Genomic DNA, 20,762 nt, shown 5'->3' on the forward strand with positions numbered 1-20,762 from the left:
ATTCCCTTTTAATTTGTTTATTGAGTTGACAGTTCTTAAACTGTAAGATGCTTATTCTTAATTAACCTCTCAAGACTGTAAAAATCAAACCTCGGTTCGAAGTGGAGCGGTGAATCTGAGCGTGCGTGCGTGCGTGCGTGCGTGCGTGCGTGCGTGCGTGCGTGTGTGTGTGTCTGTGTGAGTGAGTGGTGAGTGTGCCTGGCCTGCACAAAACAGCGCACCTCCTTTAACTAGTGTGTTGTGTGTGGCCACTCAAGGTATTGCCAGGCTACGGACACGGCCAGCCACCCACCCACCCAGGGACATACCCATGGACATACCTGTCTATTGGGAGCGCTTTCACCGCTCCAAAAATCAACACTTGAGGCACTTGAGGTTACAGTGTGCAGTCATCTTCCGCCTCATCTCTTTTCTCCACAGAGACCATCTGGTGAATGCTAGGACCAGCACAAGCTAAGCAAGACAGACTGGACCAAGCCAACAGTGGTGGGGGCATCGCGGGCAGTAGGATGACGTCCATAGCAGACTACTATGCCGGGAAGAACGTGCTGATCACGGGGGCCACAGGCTTCATGGGAAAAGTGCTGGTTGAGAAGCTGCTCCGCTGTTGCCCAGAGGTCAAAGTAATCTACATCCTGGTGCGGCCCAAAGTCGGACAGTCCGTGCAGGAGAGAGTCAGCGACATGATGAAGTGCAAGGTAAGAGACAATATTTTGTGCGTATTTACATTTAGCACAGACGTTCAATAGTTAGTTAGAATAAGTGTTGGTTAACATCATTACATGGTTAACTAGAAAAAGTGCTCCTCGGTCTCTGCCAGGTTAGGTAGGTTATTGTGGGCGAGCAATGTTCGGAAGTCGGCAATCAGGATGGACTATAAAGAATCGAACAGATCCGTCCAGATCACTTGATCAATTTGTGGCAGTAATGAAAAAAATTGGCCTCCTGGTGGCGCTATAATAGGGCAATTGTAAAAGGGTGGCATTTGTTCCTCAACATAGTGCGAATGTGCATGTAAAGGTTTCTCCGCAATCGGACGCTGCGTTCATGGTTTGCGTGATTTTCTTCAAAGCCACTCCTGCAAACTTTAGATTTCAATGTTAGCCAATCAGGATGGAATATGAAAAAGCAAAAAGATCTGTCTTGATCACATTTGCGTGAAATTCGGATACAATCTGAAGGAGTAATGTAAAAACATGTTTTACACAAGTCCTTGGCCTCTAGGGAGTGTGCATACAATTTTCAGTTGTAGTTTTACACTGATCAGTGGAGTTATAGGTAAAAACACTAATCGGCCTGTTATAGCGCCACCATGAGACTGAAGAAAAAAACATCTAGTGGCTAGTGCCTAGTGGGAATGTGTGTGCAAAATTTCACGGAAATGGCACACTGTGTTCATGATGTGAGGCATGTTGTTCAAAACAGAGCACTCCTGCAAACAGCCAATCAGAATGGAATATGAATAGTCTTTAATGACTATAGAGACACTGTGTATCGATTTGTGTGACTTTTTGGACAAAACCTGTAGGACGGACGGACGGACGGACGGACGGACGGACGGACGGACAGACAGACAGACAGGGTGCAAAACATATCTCGGCCATGCCTGTCGGTTTGGCGGAGACAATGAGCCTAAAGCAATCTCTTCCACAGGGATTGTTATTGACTGGATTTAGTATTAATGGTTTAAAATTACTCAAGTACCGTAAGTCTCTGCATGTTAATATTCATTATTTATTTTTGAAAATAAATTAAACTACTTTACTTGATGCTTTGATTGTCAGTAATGTCAATGGCATGCCTGACCGCTGCTGCTGTTTTATAAATCAATCACTGACACACTCTCTTAAAGAGCCTATAGTTGACTTGTAGGATTTGACACAGTTAACTCACCCACCGCTATTTTTAAGACCCTTCTGAGGGTCCACACCGCCAGAATTTTGCCTACCTTTAACGTGGGCGTGCGCGCGAATCCATTGCGCGATGGTTCACCGATTCCATTCACAATAAGATCCAGGCACGGTAAGCTAAAAAACCCCGCAGCCTGCCATTTCCCAAAGCGAAACCAAACGAGTCCAGCGTGGTTGTTGTGTAACATTGAACCGGATGGGATTTCGGCAGACAGGATACAGGCGTCGTTGTCCCGCCCCCCCAGTTCCGTTCTGGAACATCCAGATCCGTTTTTTGTGAATAGGGCGGGTCCACAGAGCGCTATGGACGGCGAATCGGCGATCATACTTTTTTGTTTTATAGTTATTAAAGCTAATTGATAGCTCGTCATATTCGTCATAAGCAGAGTGGACCCATAACTATAGCTCGTCAAACTCGTCCAATGTAGTGGATGAGTTAATGAAGCTTTGTGAAGCTGTCAGTGATAGTCTTATTATTATCAACAAGAAGCTGTGGTTTGCAGAATTGTCAAATCACAGCAACAACGGCATGGTCTTATGCACTGCATACATTTGTTTAGTGAGTCATACATTAAGATTATCTTTCAGAAGAGGCATTCCTTGGATGTCATTTATATTACCAGAGCATATAGCCCTGAATACAGGACGGTCATATACATGACCGTCCTGGTGCCGCCTCAACCTGAGGAGTAGTGGGCAATCGAGCCCTTATAGTCGGGGACCCAGTCCCCAAAATGGGAGGGGACCTGTGATTTTCTGCCGTACTTTTTATTTCTGTTTTATCTATTAGTTTGGTCATTAAGGTCCACAGAATGAGAGGCCTGCTCTGCCGGAAACATTGCGAAAAAAAGTTATGGCCATTTGTATATTCACTGTCCCATTGACTCCACTAGAAATATTAAAAAAATAAAAAACATCTGCTTTAATTAGCATGTGAGGGGTCAGATTAGGGGTTCTTCATGATTCTGAATCCATTGCAAGCATTTGTTTTGCATAAAAAACATTGCTTGGGTTACTTTTCGGCAGCCCAAAACTGTGAAAAGTGGAAAAAAAGTGATGACTCATCACTTTTGACTGTTTTGGGGGGTTGATATATTGCCCAAGGAATGTTTTTCATGCAAAACAAATTCTTGCAATGGATTCAGAATCACGAAGAATCCCTAATTTGACCCCTCACATGCTAATTAAAGCAGACTTTTTTTCTTTTTTTAATATTTCTAGTGGAGTCAATGGGACAGTGAATATACAAATGGCCATAACTTTTTTTCGCAATGTTTCCGGCAGAGCAGGCCTCTCATTCTGTGGACCTTAATGACCAACCTAATAGATAAAACTGAAATAAAAAGTACGGCAGAAAATCACAGGTTTTTGGCCATGTGGGTCCTCGACTATTAACGGTTTGAGCTAGGAACGTCAGATTTCTCTAGTGGACAGTCGCGTCATCGCATCATCTCCGTTCACTACAATGATCAACCGGAGATTACGTGACTGTCCACTAGAGGCGGAAGTCCTATGTTAAGCAAAATAATTTCGGACAAAAATGCTTTTTATTCAACAATCCGGTAGCGGCGTGTAATGAACGTTGTGCGGCGTCAAATTGTTATCAAAGTTGGCTTAGGTAAGCACTTTATTTTTGAAATCTGACGTTCCTATCTCAAACCGTTAAGGGCTCGATTGCCCACTACTCCTCAGGTTGAGGCGGCACCAGGACGGTCATGTATATGACCGTCCTGTATTCAGGGCTACCAGAGCATATAACAACCAAAATGTACTTGTGAGGGTAACAGTATACCATAGTGAAATGATCTTAGTAGTAGTAGCTCCACACTTTGGGAAGCTCCAAAGTGTGGTGTCAGCTATATCAGGCTCAGCAAGAGCAATAGAGCAAGATAAAACAATAATAATAATAACAATACCACATTAAGACTGTTTTGGGCTTAATGAGGGCTGAACGATTGACTTGTCACTACCAGCATTGATGTGCTCAATGATGCGCGCTGCTGTTTCTGAGCTTCCTATTCTGTTATTGGCGTCAACTGTTAGTATGCTGGGAAAAAGAAAACACGCATTGTTCTGTTCTCTCTCTGGGTGAGTCTGTCTGTCTGTCTGTCTGTCTGTCTGTCTGTCTGTCTGTCTGTCTGCCTGTCTGTCTCTCATCTGAGACAATGATTCTTGTTCCCTCATTCCCTTTATTAGACCCCCATTACCAATCCAAAAGTCAGGTCATCTCAAATGTATACTGCACATTTCAATTAATGTGAAATATGATGAGATTCCATTTAAAATGTGATTTAGTGTTTCAATTTACTTAAGCCCCTATTGGTACTCTTGCCAGCGCTTCTATCAATACAATTCCATTCAGAATCGGGTTAGCGTGGCTAACTAGCACGATGGAACATAATTTGTATTTTGTAACAAGCTGGCTCTTCCAATCCCCCCTAACCCCCAATACATTATAGTAAAGCCAGAGATAAACAGCACGTGTTGTTTGCTTGTTTCTTTGTTTCTTTATTTGTTTTGATTCTACAAGCAGAGCTTTTTCTTAGGATGCAAATTGCGAAACGCTTCTCTTGTTTTATGAGAACAAACCTGGAGCAAACACCTCTTATGAGAATAGATCAGGTTCCAGCCAGGCCACCTCATCCTTTTTAGCTGATTACAGTAGTATGGATAATGGCTTAAACATCTTCATAATTCTTGGCTTAATACATTAGGCTTAAAAGCCTATTAACATATACATTACAAGATATAATATAATAAAAGTTTATGGTGCCTATGTTTGCGATTAAAGTTTTATTTTAAGGTAAACTTAGCAATTTAATCATGTCAGCCCTGTCAAGTTTGTTTAAAGGAAAGTATTTCCTCCTCTGTCCATTTAGGGGGGGGGGGGGGTAGCCTCTCTTCTTGTCCTTTTGGCCACAATGCTGTCATTCAGAAGAATCCCTGTTGCTAGGTAACAGGCAACAACCTGTTCCCATCACATTTTCTTTTTATTTTTTTCTTCTTAAGGGTTTTATCAGGGGAGGTGCCCCAAGCTTGGAAAAGACAAGACGGATAGCAATCTGATTGTTCCCATGCATCTCCAATGCAATGACTTTGACATTTAATCCCTGTGTGAGCATTCAAAGGTTTGCCGATTACTTCCGAGTCCAGTGGAATGCTGAAATAGCTGCAGCTCTCTCTCTTGCTGCTGGGCAGTGAATGGCATGCCAAGCATTTGATTGATGCCGGCCTGTGGGCATACAGAGCCTGTCGCCCGCTCTGTGGCGTGCTTCTCCATCCCACCACCTCCGTGCAGTTCTGTTGCAGCAGCTTTTGGTTTAGCCATCAGTTTGTCTGTGCACTTTCTTCCGTTTTATAACAGCGGGTGGTTGTTTATCTTCCTAGGGGGCCAGGTGAGGGCAAATGTTTTTTCTAAGCCATTAGACGGTGGACAGGGTCAATGGCTGATTTAGGACCTGGAACTTGAAACGAACAACCTTATATATGTTGTTATAACAGTTAACCCATTTAGGCCTAGAATTATTGAATGCTTTAACCAGTGAAAAATAGCAGATATACAAGCTCACAGCACGGCACCGAGTGCCGTGCTTACGGTAGAACGATTGATAGAAATGCACGAGGAATTGATAGAAATGCACAAGGAATAAATCAAATGTAACGGCTGCACAAAGACATGCTTGTGTAATTCTTTTTGTGCAGGCCCCATCCTTGAATGTGGCACTTGGAGGATATTTAGTTCAAAAGAACCTTTTTATCTGGAGACAGAGTCATACATTGAGAAACAATGCATAATTTAAGGCATGTTGTGAAACACAGCTTTGTTTTAGTTTTGAGAGAAGTTTTTAATCTAAAAGTCTCAGTGAAAAGTTAACACTCAAAGAATGTAAAAAAAAAAAAGAAATCTACCTGACAACTTTTTCCGGGCCAGATATTATCGCTGACAGACAAGTTCTGGCCCACGGGCCGCCTGTTGCTTACAACTGTGCTATAGCATGATCAGCTCGGATCAAACAATGCACTGGTCTAACAAATACTCTATCGTTGCTTGCCAAAAGTGGAATGTGTATGGAATATGGATGTTTGCTTACAGTGTTTGTTCAAACATGTCATCTAATGGGATCGAGGGGAGCATGCTGAGCATGCTGCCAAGCAGGCCGCCAGTTAAACACATGCCAAGTTGTTCTTGTCTTCGCAAAATGTTCTATTTATGACTGTAATCCCTGTTTTTGTCCCCTTTTCTCTTTGGCCCCTGTTTTCACAGTCAACACTAGAGATAAAGGGGTACTTTGTGTGAGAACTAGTTCAGTGGAGCAAGTGCTCCATGGTCAGTCTTCATATTGTGTGTGTGTGTGCGCGCGAGAGAGAATGCTTGCACACAGAGCGTGTCGAGAAAGTGCTGCTATGATTTTCGATAATCTCTCTCTGTTGGTCCTCAAAGGAGCTGCGTGTCTTCCATTGACTGAGCATGGGCTTAGTCAGCAGCGGACTGAATGAGACCTGCATCATTGTATTTGTGCTGAAGCTTTTCTTTTCTTTTAACCCTTTTATTTATCCATGATACAGTATGTTAGCTAAAACGGGACCGTACCTATGTTCCCCAGGTTCTATGTTCCCCAGGTTCTATGTTCCCCATTTACCCCCCAAAAAAAGGTTCTATGTTCCCCGCTTATCCAAAAAAGGTCCTATGTTCCCCAGGTTCTATGTTGCCCACTTACCCCCACAAAAAAGGTTCTATGTTCCCCGCTCAACTTACAATAGGTTCTATGTTCCCCACTTATCCAAAAATGCAGAAAACATTCCATCATAATTATTAATAACTTATAATAACTCAAAACACCCAATAATGGGGAGAGATTACGAATACTAGTGTGACAGGGGGCACTAGGGACATCTGGACACCATACTTTTGTTATGTCTGGGCATCTGGACGAGTAGGCACCTGGACATCTGGGCAATAGGGACATGTGGGCATTTGGACGAGTGGGCACATAGACGAGTGGGCACTTAAGGGTGGAGACATCTGGGCACTTGGGCAAGATGTCCCACCATTTCCTACATTTGAGTGGGGAACATACATTTTTTTGGTGGGGAACATACAGTAGATCCTGTTTTTGGTTGAGAGGGGAATATCCCTGCAAGGCCCGAATTAATTTCTACTGGCCAATTTTTTTTTTTTTTTAAATCAGATGGTGTTGTAGGAGTCCTAATCACAGGAAAATGTAATGTTAAAAAATTAATAATGTTTTTGTAAGGTTTTATAGCCATAAATCATAAATCATGCTCTAATTTGCATTTTGGGGATATTTTTCACAATATTAACTCTTATACTGCCAGATTATTTATTTATTTATTGGGTCTGGTGCCATCAAAAAGCGGCTTACCTTTGCAACGTTATAGTAGATTGATTTTTTTTTTTTTTTTTGCCTTTCATGCCTGCCTGGTCTGCACTTTCACAGACCAGGCAGCAGAGGGCGGCGTAATGCCATTAATGTGAATTTGGCCGTTCCGTCTTGCCATAGATTGGGAACACACATTGGCCACAAAGCCCCAGGGCCAGAGAAAATCAACACGGAAGAGAATTGGTCTCCGTTGATGTTAACGCATAATGGATTTTTAAGACCATCACTGCTCGCCATGTGATTACAGTACACGGCGGCGCGACCCCTCATCAGCTTAAGGACATCAACAAGGTAAACGAACGAACGGCCGTATTGGCGCGGCTCACTCTCTAGAATTGGGGCGAACAGGAACGTCCAAAGCAGTATAAGAGTTAACATATGCACGTGTTCTAGACATTCTAATGATCACGAAAAAAAATATTACAGGCATTTTACTTATGTTTTAGTGAGGAATAGCTTCAGTTAAAAAGTGAGATGTTGTTCGTCCAGACGCTGGAATTTCAACTTCTCTGGGAAGTGTGAATGTCAGTCTCTGGGGGGGGTATTTATATGCAAATATCATGGCCAATGGCATTGTAATACTAAACAATAGGATTTAATGGTGATGTTAACTCATTTGCTGCCAAGCCCGAAAATCCCGAAAAAATCCCATTGTACCTCCCTGCCAAGCCCGTAAATCCCGGAAAAAAAAAAAAAAAAAAATCAATTAAAAAAAAAAAAAAAAAAGAATTTTGACCCCAAAAAATGTTGTAGGCATGATAGCAATCGTGAAATCGCATGTTTAACCCCTATAGCAACCCCATCTTTCAAGCATGGCAGCCATCTTTGTTTACATTTTAGGAAAACATAATGGCTGTTATCTCATGAATGCCTGAACGGATTTCCATTCGGATTTTTTTGTTTGAAAGCTGTGAGCAATGTGGACATACGTGGTGCATGATCTAGGCATGGGTGTGCATGATCCGTGATTTAAAAAACGTTGCCAAAAATCAACGCTGGGCCTTGCAGGGATATAGAACCTTTTTGTGGGGAGGGTGGGTGGGGAACATAGAACCTGGGGAACATAGAACCTTTTTGGGGGCTAAGTGGGGAACATAGAACCTGGGGAACATAAAACCTGGGGAACATAGGGTGGACCCCGCTAAAACACCCTGCTACACACCAGTACAGTCACAGTCCTACACGCGAGTGCGGGTTTCCCAACTTTTCTGAGCAGCGTGTATCTATTCTGCATCTAGCTTAAGATTTTTTACCCAAATCTTTGCTTCTGGGGGTTCCTGGAACAAAATATTTTGAGATCGGAGTCTTGCTCAAGGACTCTTTGACACTAATTTTGGGGGAGCCCGGGATCGAACTGGGAACCCTTCGGGAACCCCCCGTGTTCTAATGGCAGTTTCTCTACCCCTGAGCCACTGTTGTCCCTAATATGTTGCTGTTTTCTAGTTGCAGATTTTTGCTGGGGACTCGTGATTTGAGGGAGAAATTGACGGAAATTGAATTCAGGCAGAATTAGCATTCTGCCTGAATAGCTTTCATGTACAATACAACAAATGCCAAGCAATCCATTTTGATTATATAATATTCTCACTTCCTTGTGAATGTCAATCGAAACTTTATTTATACTCCACTTTTATTCAACAGATATATAATAGAACATAATGTAAAATAATCAATCAAATCAAGAACGCTGAGATCCAACCAAGGCAAGGACAATGAGGAAACGCCACAGACAGCATAGACAATGCACAGCATAATGTACACAACAAGAAACGACACACACACACACACACACACACACACACACACACACACACACACACACACACACACACACACACACACACACACAAAGGCAAAAGTCATATAAAATTGTATTGAATACGTCTGCAGTTCAGAACAAAAATATATCCAGTGGAATACAATTTAGATAATAGATCAAATAAAATAAAACAAATAAAAAAGAAAGACAAGGTTAAGATAGGCCGAAGATAGACCAAAACAACCTATTCAAATCCAGGCTAAAAAGCTATGTGCTTTAGTTTGTATTTAAAAAAAAGTACATTGTCAGCTACCTGGTCAGCAGAATGTTAAATTGGAAGTTGCTCTGTTAGTTAATTCACTTACTGTGTGGATTTTTTTAGAAGGGTTGCCTTGTTAATTTAACTCAGAGCTAACACTGAGGATATTACTGTGCACCAGCCTCATTTCAGGAGTGAATTATTGATGCTGCTTGGTGGTGACTATTAGATCCTCTGCTAGACACACACACACACACACACACACACACACACACACACACACACACACACACACACACACACACAGTAACAGTATATCACTGTTGTGTCTTTGCAAGGGTCTCTTTCGTATACGATGCACAGTCTCTGCTGTATAAACACAAGTAGAGATGTATGTCCTGTCGTGGAGATATCCGCTGGTGTGAGCCTAGCGTAGCGAGAGGGTGTTGTGACGTATGTTCTCTGTGCGGTGCATTTCAACCCCTCCTCTGCCCGTTGTTTGTGGTTGGCAGTCTTTCTCGGGCCTTCACCGATCCAACATGGCTGTGCACTTGCCGTTCCTGTGCATCGGAGGTTGGTTGGCATGCAGTGTAGGATAGGGCATTCACGAATAGTGATTTTTAGTATTCGAATTATTCAACCTCAAAGTATTCGAATAGTCGAATATTCGACAGGACTGGCCAAACTGTCAAATATTAAGTAAGCAAGAGGCGAACATTGTGAAAATAGCCGAGCATGTAGATCGGCTATTTTCACAATATTTACCTGCGGAACCGAGTCACATTAAATGTAATACCTACAATTCCAAATGCTTGTCAGGGTGGGGGTCCCCAGTTCAAATATGTTTATTTTGGGGGTCAAGGCCTTAAAAGGTTTGAGAAGCCCCGGTATAGAGCATTAACAAATTCATCCACCAGGGACATTGGCAAGTCATTCTTATGACTTCCTATCTAGCCAAGCTTTATAAACTATATATTTTTTAAAGAAAAATAAATACAAAATAAGCGAATATTCGACTTCGGTGAACAACGTCGAATAGTGACTTTGATATTCGAATATTCGAATATTTGGTGAATGCCCTAGTGTAGGACCTGAGCAGGCTGCGAGGCAACTCATACTGTAGGCTCGACACATACAGCAATGTTGATTTCGTAGACGAAAACTATGGCGGAAAATGTTCGTCGACTCCTTTTTTCACTGACGAAAACGGAATAAAAACAAAATAAAAACTAAGCTACGATGACTAAAACTACAAATTATATTGGCAATTTTGACAACAAATAAAAACTAGACTAGAATGTTATGGAGGGACAAGTGGAGAAGAGATCCAGTAGAACTAAAAGACAAGTCGTTTTATGTTTGGTTGTGGTTGTGCTCTGAAAATAGCAGATCTACAACCTCACAACGTGTCGCAGCGGGGCGCGGCAAGTTGTGAGCTTGTAGATCGGCTATTTCCGGCATGTAGCTAAGTGAATATCTGCCATTTCGATGCCATCACGGCCTGCCAAAAATAACTTTTAGTCGACGAGTCAAATGTAGATTTAGTCGACTAAAATCATATTTTATTTAGTCGACCAAAACTAAAACATTTTAGATGACTAAAATACGGCTAAAACTAAATTGTATTCAAAAGAATATGACTAAAAAAAAAATCTAAATTAAATTGACGTCAAAATTGGCATGCAGCCTCCGATGCGGTGTTGATTATGCAGCATAGGATTAGGACCCAAGCAGGCTGCGAGCTGCGAACTCACACCACATACTCACACAGGCCCTCTCTGGAGAGACGGGGAAAGTGTGGATGAGATGCTATTCCATGTAATTAGGCTGCAAATGAACTCCAATTTGTGAGACAAATTAGCACATGCATGGTGAAGGGCTATGTCTTCTTGGCTGCTGTCATTGGCCAGCTCTGTATCCCCACTGAGTGTAGTCCAGGCGGGCCAAATGCGGCCCGACTCGCCCGAGGACAAAATGTATACGGCCCGAGGCTTCATTCCTAAATTGTATTATTAATGGCCCGCCAGCACCGTGAAACAAGAATATTTTATAGTATAATTTGTCAGGATTCCTTGTTTCTCTCATTCTAAAGCAATTTTGTTGATATTTCTTTTACCTTGCACGTCTGGTTATATTTGGTAATGTGAGCTATTTGTGTTGTGTTCAGAGCACACACCTAAAAAAAGACCATAGATATTAAATATTGATGATGATAGTTAGATAAAATATTGTAATTGCGATGCATATCGTCGTTGTCGGGTGGAAACCTCGTATCTCCAAGTTTCAGATGTGTACGTTCTTTCGCAAAGTAAAGCCCTGCTTCATCATACAAGGCCGCCGCACAAAAGTAGTGAAAACAGCTGATCTATAAGCACACAACGCCTCGCATCACGAGGTGTTGTGTGCTTGTAGATCTAGTTTAAATCGTTTTTTAAATGATAAATACAAAACGAACGGTCTTGGACACCCGACAACGACGATATGTGACTTTGTTACGGTCTGACCGAAAGTGCATTTTGTCAGGCGATAATAGTCGGCCCTCGGGTGTTTTAATATTTTCTAAGGTGGCCCCATTGGAAAAAAGTTTGGACACCCCTGCTTTAGACAGTCTGCACAACAGCCTTTTCCCCTTTCCATGTCCATTATTGTGGACGAAGCCTCAGATTTGAGCTGGACGAAATATACAAATATTGAATTATTAATGTCTAGTTATTGTATGGGTTTCTGGTTATCATAATATAGCTCTAATATAGCCTTTTCCTAGTTTTAGAGGCTGCATTACAGTAAAGTGACTAATGTTTCTGAACCCATTAGTCTGTCTAGCATGATGTCTGTACCTGTTAACTACAGTATAATCTCATAGTGGAGTCCAGGGTCTCCCAAGGTTCCTTGAGCGGGCATTTCTTTCTTTTATTCTAAAAAATAACTAAAATAGACAATCTGCAAGCTCACAATCTTGTCCGATGCGACACCACACGTTGTCAGCTTGTACAGGTAGATCTGCTATTTTTGTCATTTTTGTAATTCTTTGCGTGGCATGAAAGGCAAGTTGAAAGTGTAAAAATATGATATTATCGTAACAATATCGATATTGAGGTAATTGGTCAAAAATATTGTGATTTCTTTAGAAATCTAGAACTGAATCAAGTAACGAGACTTGGTGGCTTCATTTTAGTTTGTTTTCAAAAAGCTCCACAATACCGTTAAATGGCCCTTTATTACATCTGGTCTTCCTGTATTGAATTTAGCCTGATGGATGGTGAAAACAGACATACAGCTGGAGGCGAGGCAAAGGAAACCTGCAAATGAAGCTCCGTGAAATATGGAAGTACGGAATCCCAGGGGAACTACCGTGGGGTTGCACATCGATCCGGTCTTGTGCTATTACTCAGCCCTTAGGTATGTGTGTGCGTGCGTGTGCGTGCGTGCGTGTGTGTGTGTGTGTGTGTGTGTGTAATTGTGCTTGCGCGGGTGTTATCGATCCGGTCTAGGAAGAACGAGCGTCATTTCAGTAGTGGTTGGGCGAAGGTTGGTACTTGCAGTGGTGGAAAAAGTACATGTTTTACTTAAGTAAACGTATCAGTACTGCAATATAGAAATACTCTGTTATAAGTTGTGGGCTTGTAGATCGTCTATTTTCAAATAGCCAAGGTATGAAATAGGGCTAAAGTGGTTAATGCATGTTTTATAATATTATAATTTATATCTGCAAAGTAACTATTAAGTAAAGTTTTCAAATAAATGTAGTGGAGTAAAAGTACAATATTTGGATCTGAGTGGAGTTGAAGTAAAAGCATTGGAAATTGGAAATACTCAAGTAAAGTACAAATACCTAAAAAGTGTTCTAGCACAGTGTTTCTCAACCACTGTGCCTGGGGACCTTTGGTGTGCCCCTGAGAAGGGTCAAGTGTGCCCCTTGAAACTGCTTGAAAGCCAGTATTGTATTTATCATTTTAAAAATTATTTAAACTAGTAGTGAAAACAGCCGATCTACAAGCACACAATGCCTCGCAACGCGAGGCGTTGTGTGCTTGTAGATCTGCTGTTTTCACTACTGTTGTGCGACAGCCTTGTATGATGAAGCAGGGCTTTACTTTGCGAAGAAACATACAAATTTGAAACTTTGAGATACAAGGTTTCTTCCCGACAGTGACAATATTTACACCCGCGTATTATGTTGGTGTGCCCATGGATTCTTGGGACATGAAAAGTGTGCCCATGCAGAAAAAACGTTGAGAAACACTGTTCTAGCACAGTACTTGAGTAAACCGACTTAGTTATTTTACACCCCTGGTTGGTACTTGCCCCAGGGTCCGGTGGCAGGACAGATGAGGAGAACAGAGAGGATCGTGTTCATCTAGATAACGGCTGCCCTGCAGTATCCCTCCCCGGGACACAAGCTTTATCCGCTGCACGCAGCCGCTATCAGCCAGCTCCCATGGTGCTGCCTTTCAGCCATAATGTAAATTAATGAGATCCCTTTCCAATTCCACATTCCGTTACGTGTGTGAGTGTGCGGGTACGCGTGCGCCATATTCTGTCATGATGTCATGTGTCAAGCTATGGCCGCTTGAGCGTAAGGCGAGGAACTTTCAGCTTGGCTTCTTCCATAATCTCTGGGATTGATGACAACAGCACTCTGGCATAATGCTTGACCGCGCATTGCAGTACCACTGCTCGGCCTCGGCTGGGGTTTATAATGGGTGCTACTTCTCACTTTTATTTTTGCAAGTGATAGCCCACTCACGCAGTATGTGAAAAACTCAAAGTTCACCTCTCTTACTCTGCTCCCTTATATCAAGGATCTTCAACAGGGGGTCCGGGACCCCTAGGGGGTCCTCAAAGTTACTACAGGGGGTCCTCTAAATCTTTGTGTGATAGAAACTTTTTTCTCCTTTTTTTTTATTAACCACTTGAATCTTAGTGTCCATATTCTGAGAACTTTAGCCAAAAATAGCAGATCTGCAAGCTCGGATCGCCTATTTTCGGTGAAGATGTTTGGTGTAGAGGGAAAAAATGTAAGACTAAGTACAGAGTGATAGCCAAGTGTATTAAGTATTGACGATTCGAGTGGTTAAATATCTGAAAACACAAATTGTCATGAATCCAAAATACACTGATGTCAAACACTGAAACTATGGAATCTATGAAAAGGTTGTGGGGGGTCCCTCTTTCATCTCTCTCTCAACTAAGGGGTCCTTGGCCTGAAAAAATTGGAGACCCCTTATCTAGATAAAGTAAAACCTGGTTGAGCGGTTATCAACTTGCCTGGCATTGCCAGGGTTATTGCGCTGAGAAGTTACCGCAGCAATCAGGTTTTGTTACAACATTGGCCGAGTTATTGCATGGGTGAAATAGGCTCCATCTCTCTCTCGCTGTGTTATTGCATGGGTGAAATAGGCACCATCTCTCCCTCTCTGTGTTATTGCATGCCATGCATGGGTGAAATATTTGCTCTCCCTCTCTATCCAGGTTATTGCATGGGTGAAATGGGCTCTCTTGATTCCCGGCTCTTCCTGGCATTACGTCAAAGTGTCCTCGAGCAGGACGTTGAACCCCCAACTTTGCGTGGCTACTTCCACTGTGTGAATATAACGCATGCAAATTGCGATACCATTTTTTGCAAACAATCATAATGTCGACAGTGTTGGACAAGCGCCGGGCAGCGTGATATCCTCCAGTAAAAGTGTGTAATTTTCTATCCTTTAACAGTAACCCAACCCAATTCCATTATTCAACTCATTTAGACATGAGTGCATGTCAGGAAATGGAGGTCAGCACTGAGGATGCAGCAGTTAATTGCCTCTTGTCTGACACACTTTGGCAGACCCTACCTAGCTACTGTAAATTTTCCACCCTGCTTGCTTGCTGATTGGCTCCATCACGCTGACTCAGCAAGTGGGAGTGTACCAACCATGGCGCAGATCCAGCTAACAGATGTTAACCCAAAGAGCAGGGAGAGGGAAATGTGTAGAATCAGGCCTTCAGAGTACTTAACTACTTAAAAGTGCTGTACCAGGAGCTGCCTCAGACATTCTTTCAAATGGCCAACGAGGCCATTTGATCCTAGCCTGGCCGGGGCCCGGCGTCATACTGCGTTCACTCACTCATTCCTTCCCCAGTATAACGTCTGGCCTTCCGGGTATAGGCAGCGACTATACTGATTATTTTCTGATCGGGGCCAATCAGTGACTGCTGTCCGCACAACAAACGTAGTCATTCTGACAACAAGTGAAAAGCTTTCCCTGATTGGTCCATGTGTAGACGGTGACGTAGATGCATGCTGCAGCATTTTCAAAACAACAATGGCTGCCCTCGCGACGTAACAAGTGTAACAGTTATACGATAAAACAAGCAATAAGTGCAGTTATTTCAGAGTTGGAATCAATTACAACAATTAAAAAGGAACACGGGGGATGCGCTAGCGGAGTTCATCGGCCGAAAAGACATGTTTGTTTGCCGTTCTTCCGACTGGCTGAGAGATGTTTTGCTACGCTGATTTGGTTAGAGGAGTCTGTCTGTCAAGGCAAGTACTCCCGCCCACTTTTCAAGCTGCCAATAGGCCGAAGGCCAGACGTTATACTGGGGGAAGGAATGAGTGAGTGAACGCAGTATGACGTCGGGCCCCGCCAGGCTAATTTGATCCAGCATTTTCACTTGACCATAAAAAATGTGTGTCTGTGGGGCTGCAAAGGAGCCTATTTAGCCATTGAGTGGGAGGTTTCTGGATCTCGGATGTCAGTTTGGATTAACCTGGGCAGGAATTGGCTAACAACCCTGGCCACTAACAATGCAGAGACAGTGGTAGATATGTTATACATAGGCCTACACATTGTATCGACTGTACTTTAGATCCATAACCAGGAAGTAAGTGTGTGTGTGTGTGTGTGTGTGTGTGTGTGTGTGTGTGTGTGTGTGTGTGTGTGTGTGTGTGTGTGTGTGTGTGTGTGTGTGTGTGTGTGTGTGTGTGTGTGTGTGTGTGTGTGTGTGTGTGTGTGTGTGTGTGTGTGTGTGTGTGTGTGTGTGGTCAGTGGAAGCAGCAGGGGGGAAAAGGGGAGGAGAGGGTGCTGCAGCGGAGTCATAAAAGGTAGCATGTCTTTACTTTTCTGAAAACCATGTTGGGGGCCGCTTTGGACCACTTTGGGGGCGCATTTGGCTCCAAAACACGAGTTTGACACCCCTGCCAAATAGACGTTGACAGATGCACTGCGTTGTATTCGAACCCCTAGACTCGGTTGGGCAGGTACTTCACAATTGCGCCACCTGAGCGGCACCAAAAAACACAACTTAAAACTTTGATTTAAAACGAAATATATCTCCTCCTGCTCCCTCTCTGTCATACTGTACTATTTTCTAAATGTGTTGCAGTAACTTTATACAGTTACAAGACAGTACATGGTACAGTAGCTCTGCCTGCCTGCCCTGGGGGACGGTAGCAAAGCCAGAACAACACAACAAACTCCGTCCCATCTCTTTCCACTGACTGTACTTCTTCTGTCATCCCCTTTTTCCTAAGGGCCAGCTTGACGTAAGGGGAGGTAGAGGGCGCATGAATGGACAGAGGCCAGTTTAAAGGGCAGTTTGTGAGAAGCGAGGGCTTTTTGAATGGCATCTCAGGTTTGCGAGCTGAAAGGAAAGCTCCATTAGTGTTGCGTTTCTGTGAAGGTCCACAGAGCATCTGCTTCCAGCGCTCTGGACCCGAGATTTATTGTCCCCAGGGTCCTTAACAATGGTGGTCTCTCTTGTGCGCGGTGACGGGACAACTGGCAACCGCACGTACTCGCCCGGCTCCACTGCAGAGGGGGGGAAGAGCCATTCAGCTGACGTGACATTTTATACATGGCCCAGATTGCACTTGAATGGAGCTGGTGTTCAGTGGTAGGCCCCTCAGATCTGTGCTACTGTGCACTTGCATATTAAGACCTGGAATTGTGTCACTCTAGATTTTAACCAATTTAACCATTATTTTATGCTTTAGCTATTAAAAAAATAGCAGATATACATGTTCTGCGAGCTTGTGGATCTGCGTTTTTTTGTTTTTTTGCAAATCTTTGAATATATATTTTTTAAACCGAACATTTGTAACTCAAATATTTGCTTCTGGGGGCCTGATACATAATATTTTGAGATGGGGGTCGGCGGCCAAATACATATGGTTCTAGGGGTCCTTGACATGAAAAAGTTTGAGAACCACTGACATAGAAACGTGTTTTTCAAGGATTTAGAAGACATTTATCGAATCGGGTCAAAATATTTAAAGATTGCATACATTTTCAAGCAAGGTACCACTTATAGAGCACTGCTTTGGCTTAGATGTCAGACCACGTTGGGAACAGTTGGGGTGAGATTGTTTTTTCTTTCCCTGCTACCGTGAGAAATGCGGTCGGTGGGAAGGGTATTGTCAAGACAGTTAGCTCATTTATGCCAGCGACTCGTGGAGGGAGGTTGTGCGGTAAACAAGAGCAGTGGTAGGCTGGCACAATTAAGACCAGTGATCGCCCGATGAGCCTCTCAACAAAAGAATACCAGTGTCCCACAATGCCTTTCTTTCCTTGCGTCTGTAACAAAGAGTGCTCTGATGCCCACAAGTCAGCAGTGGCCTCAATCACTCCTCTGACCCCGATGCACTTCCATTCCTTTTCCATTCAACACCATTTAAAAGTCATTTTTTCGGGTGCCACAGCTGTGCATACAGCTTTGTTGAGCGTCGGCACAAACACAATTGGCCCATGTTCGGGGGGAGGGAAGCCGGGCAGAGAGGGTGATATTTGTGGTTGCACTTACTCCTACGGGCTGGGGCGGCGCCAGTAAGCAGGGAGCTGGGAGTGTTGAGCAGGCAGAGTAGGACTTAAGGCCCTATCATAGTACAGTCTGGGGTGATAAGCCATCACCGCGGTGTAGTCTTTTAAAGTCAGAAAACTACAACATTACGTCATTCGCCACGGTGAAGGGCTATCTCCGCGAACCTAGACATCCCTCCTCCGTTTTTACCTTCAGACATATCCCCATCACCCCGTTCACTGATTGGTCGATCTATTCTAGACCAATCAGTGTGCCCCCTGGTTTCAGAGACACAGAGGCATCATTGTCACGGTGATTACTCCAGTACCTGGCTTAAAGTCCTGCTCGCAATTTGGTGTTAGGGGAGTTTCTCACCTGAACTGAGTCAGTGGGTCCCTAGACATGAAAAATCACCGAGGTGCTCGTTCGCCATAGTGCCACGAATGGCGCAATGGCCAAATCAAATATGGCTGCCATCGGCTATGATGAAAATCCGACTTTTCTGTTTCTGGGTTTATATGCACATGTAATACCTCTATTTGGACTAATTGGGGTGTGGGGAATTCATTTCTGGCATTGTTTTGACCATTGTGGGTAATTTGGACCTCGGAAAGGTCATGTTCAAGGTCATTTTGCTATTCAGAAGACAGTGGCCATAACTTGGCCATTGTTAGGAGTAAAAACAGATGCAATAGGTCTAAATCAACTAATTCTGACATATATAATTCATTTCTGACATTGTTTTGACCATTAACTTTTTCTCTGCCATTTTAAACATAGCTGTAGTAAGCAGCTGCCAAATTGTCCTTACCTTTTAACGTGGGCACGCGCACGCATCGTGCACAATCTGTGCGCGACTCATCTAGTAGACGTGTAGACTCGGTGACAAGCTTTCGAATACAAAAAACCCCATTGAAAAAGACATATCCGTTGCCACGCTGTATCTCTGCTTATCAGCCAGTGTTTACATGAAAAAGCATTGAAAAAAGCCAACTGTGCGCTATGGTAACACGTGGACACGTTCGCGCACAAAACGCACGATATGTGCGGGGATCATAATCCAGGCGTGTAGAGACTGGATCAAAGTTTCCAAACGCAAAAATCAGATTGAAAAACGAGCGTTCCATCGCCCAGTAGCTTCCACTTCTGTTACACAGTAAACCAATGGAGGCGGGACTATGGCCCAGGCTCAGACTGGATACGGAAAGCTGGATCCGGTCCAGACCGGAAATGACCGGATACAGTTAGGGGGGCGGGCCTAAAGAGCCAGAATCAGCGAAAATCTGCGCTAATACTTTTAATCCTTTCATAATGATTAAAGCTAATTAAACTATGCGGGATCTACGGGCATGGCAGCGCGGTACAGCGGGAAATCTACGGGCTCTACGGGGATCGCGAGGTATGAGTTAAGGATCATCTTGTCTTTGAAATATCAATGTCAATGCCATTTTTCAAAAACGATTTTGTTCATTACTTGCACTTTTATAGTATTTATTCATAAGTTTGTTTTGTTTATAGCAAAATACATACTTTAAAAATGAATAATTTACCGTGAAAAACCCGTCTTTTTCAGCCCACGTGCGCGGGCGAAAATCCGCGGGGGGCCACGTGGAGGGGGGGGCCCAGGTCTTTGATCTTGACCCCTTCCCAAAAATCTGTACGACGGGCCTGTACACCAGGGGTCTTCAACGGGGGTCTGGGACCCCTAGGGGGTCCTCAGATTTACTACAGGGGGTCCTCCAAATCTTTGTGTGATAGAAACTTTTTTCTCCTTTTTTATATATATCTTTCTATCAATCAATCAATTCCAGAAGTCCTGTCTGTCTGTGTTTACGCCCCGTAGCCAATCACAGGCCACGTGCCGTGTATAACCGTAGCCAAACAGAGAGGGGCAAAGGGTGACATCATAATATCAAGGCATATAAGGCTGCATACGGTTATTTATCCAATTTATCTGAGAGACGTGAGCGGCCCAAGATAGGACGGTTAAGCATCCCTTAAGGATGGGTGAGGGGATGGATAAGGATCTAGTTCTTTAAAAAGAAGACTCATGTTACCAGCATCAGGTGGTTGAAGGCTCTACTGCACAGTATGGTTATAGACAGTGTTGGGTAACATTACTTGAAAAGTAACTTGTTTGTACATTTTATGTTACCGACGATTAAAGGAATGACATACGCAATATCCCTTTACAGCTCAATACGATTACATTTGGTAAACATAAAATTAAGACTGCAGCCTGCTGGAGTGGCAACCGGTGTTGTGGAGCTGCGCTGGGCGTCACTAAGGCTAATTTGCATTGATGTTCTTCTCCAAATGAACGTGAATACTTCCACAGCCTTACTAAAGGACAACCTCTCTGTTTTCTCTCAATCTCTGCCATGTTTCACAGGTGCAACAAATTAAAGGGATATTTCAATTAAAAAACAAAAAACAAAACATTTGGTCATTTTATCGTCTAATCAGGTTTTTATAAACACCCTGAACAGTTTTTAATTTGCTTCATTCAATATTTAGATATTTGATGGCCTCCTGGGCCGCTCCCCATACACACCCATTGTAACTTCAAACTCAATTTTAACCATGATAGATTCATTAAAAACACCCATTATTTATTCTGGTGACTCATACTGCCCTCCTAACACGTGAGC

General features: G+C 43.2%; 1 protein-coding gene across 1 annotated transcript in view; it reads left to right on the top strand.

Annotated features, from left to right (window-relative positions):
• Positions 1-494: 494 nt before the first annotated feature.
• LOC308308666 (fatty acyl-CoA reductase 1) overlaps positions 495-20,762 on the top strand; it is a gene marked incomplete at its 3' end in the record, with an annotated part of 51,114 nt that continues 30,846 nt past the window's right edge. The window contains exon 1 of the mRNA XM_080754109.1: positions 495-698. Coding sequence (XP_080610235.1) covers positions 510-698 — 189 coding nt within the window. The 5' untranslated portion in view covers positions 495-509. The remainder of the gene's footprint in view (positions 699-20,762) is intronic.

Source organism: Nannobrachium achirus, assembly GCF_963921795.1.
Source record: "Nannobrachium achirus genome assembly, chromosome: 23".
Taxonomy (NCBI): Eukaryota; Metazoa; Chordata; class Actinopteri; order Myctophiformes; family Myctophidae; genus Nannobrachium; species Nannobrachium achirus.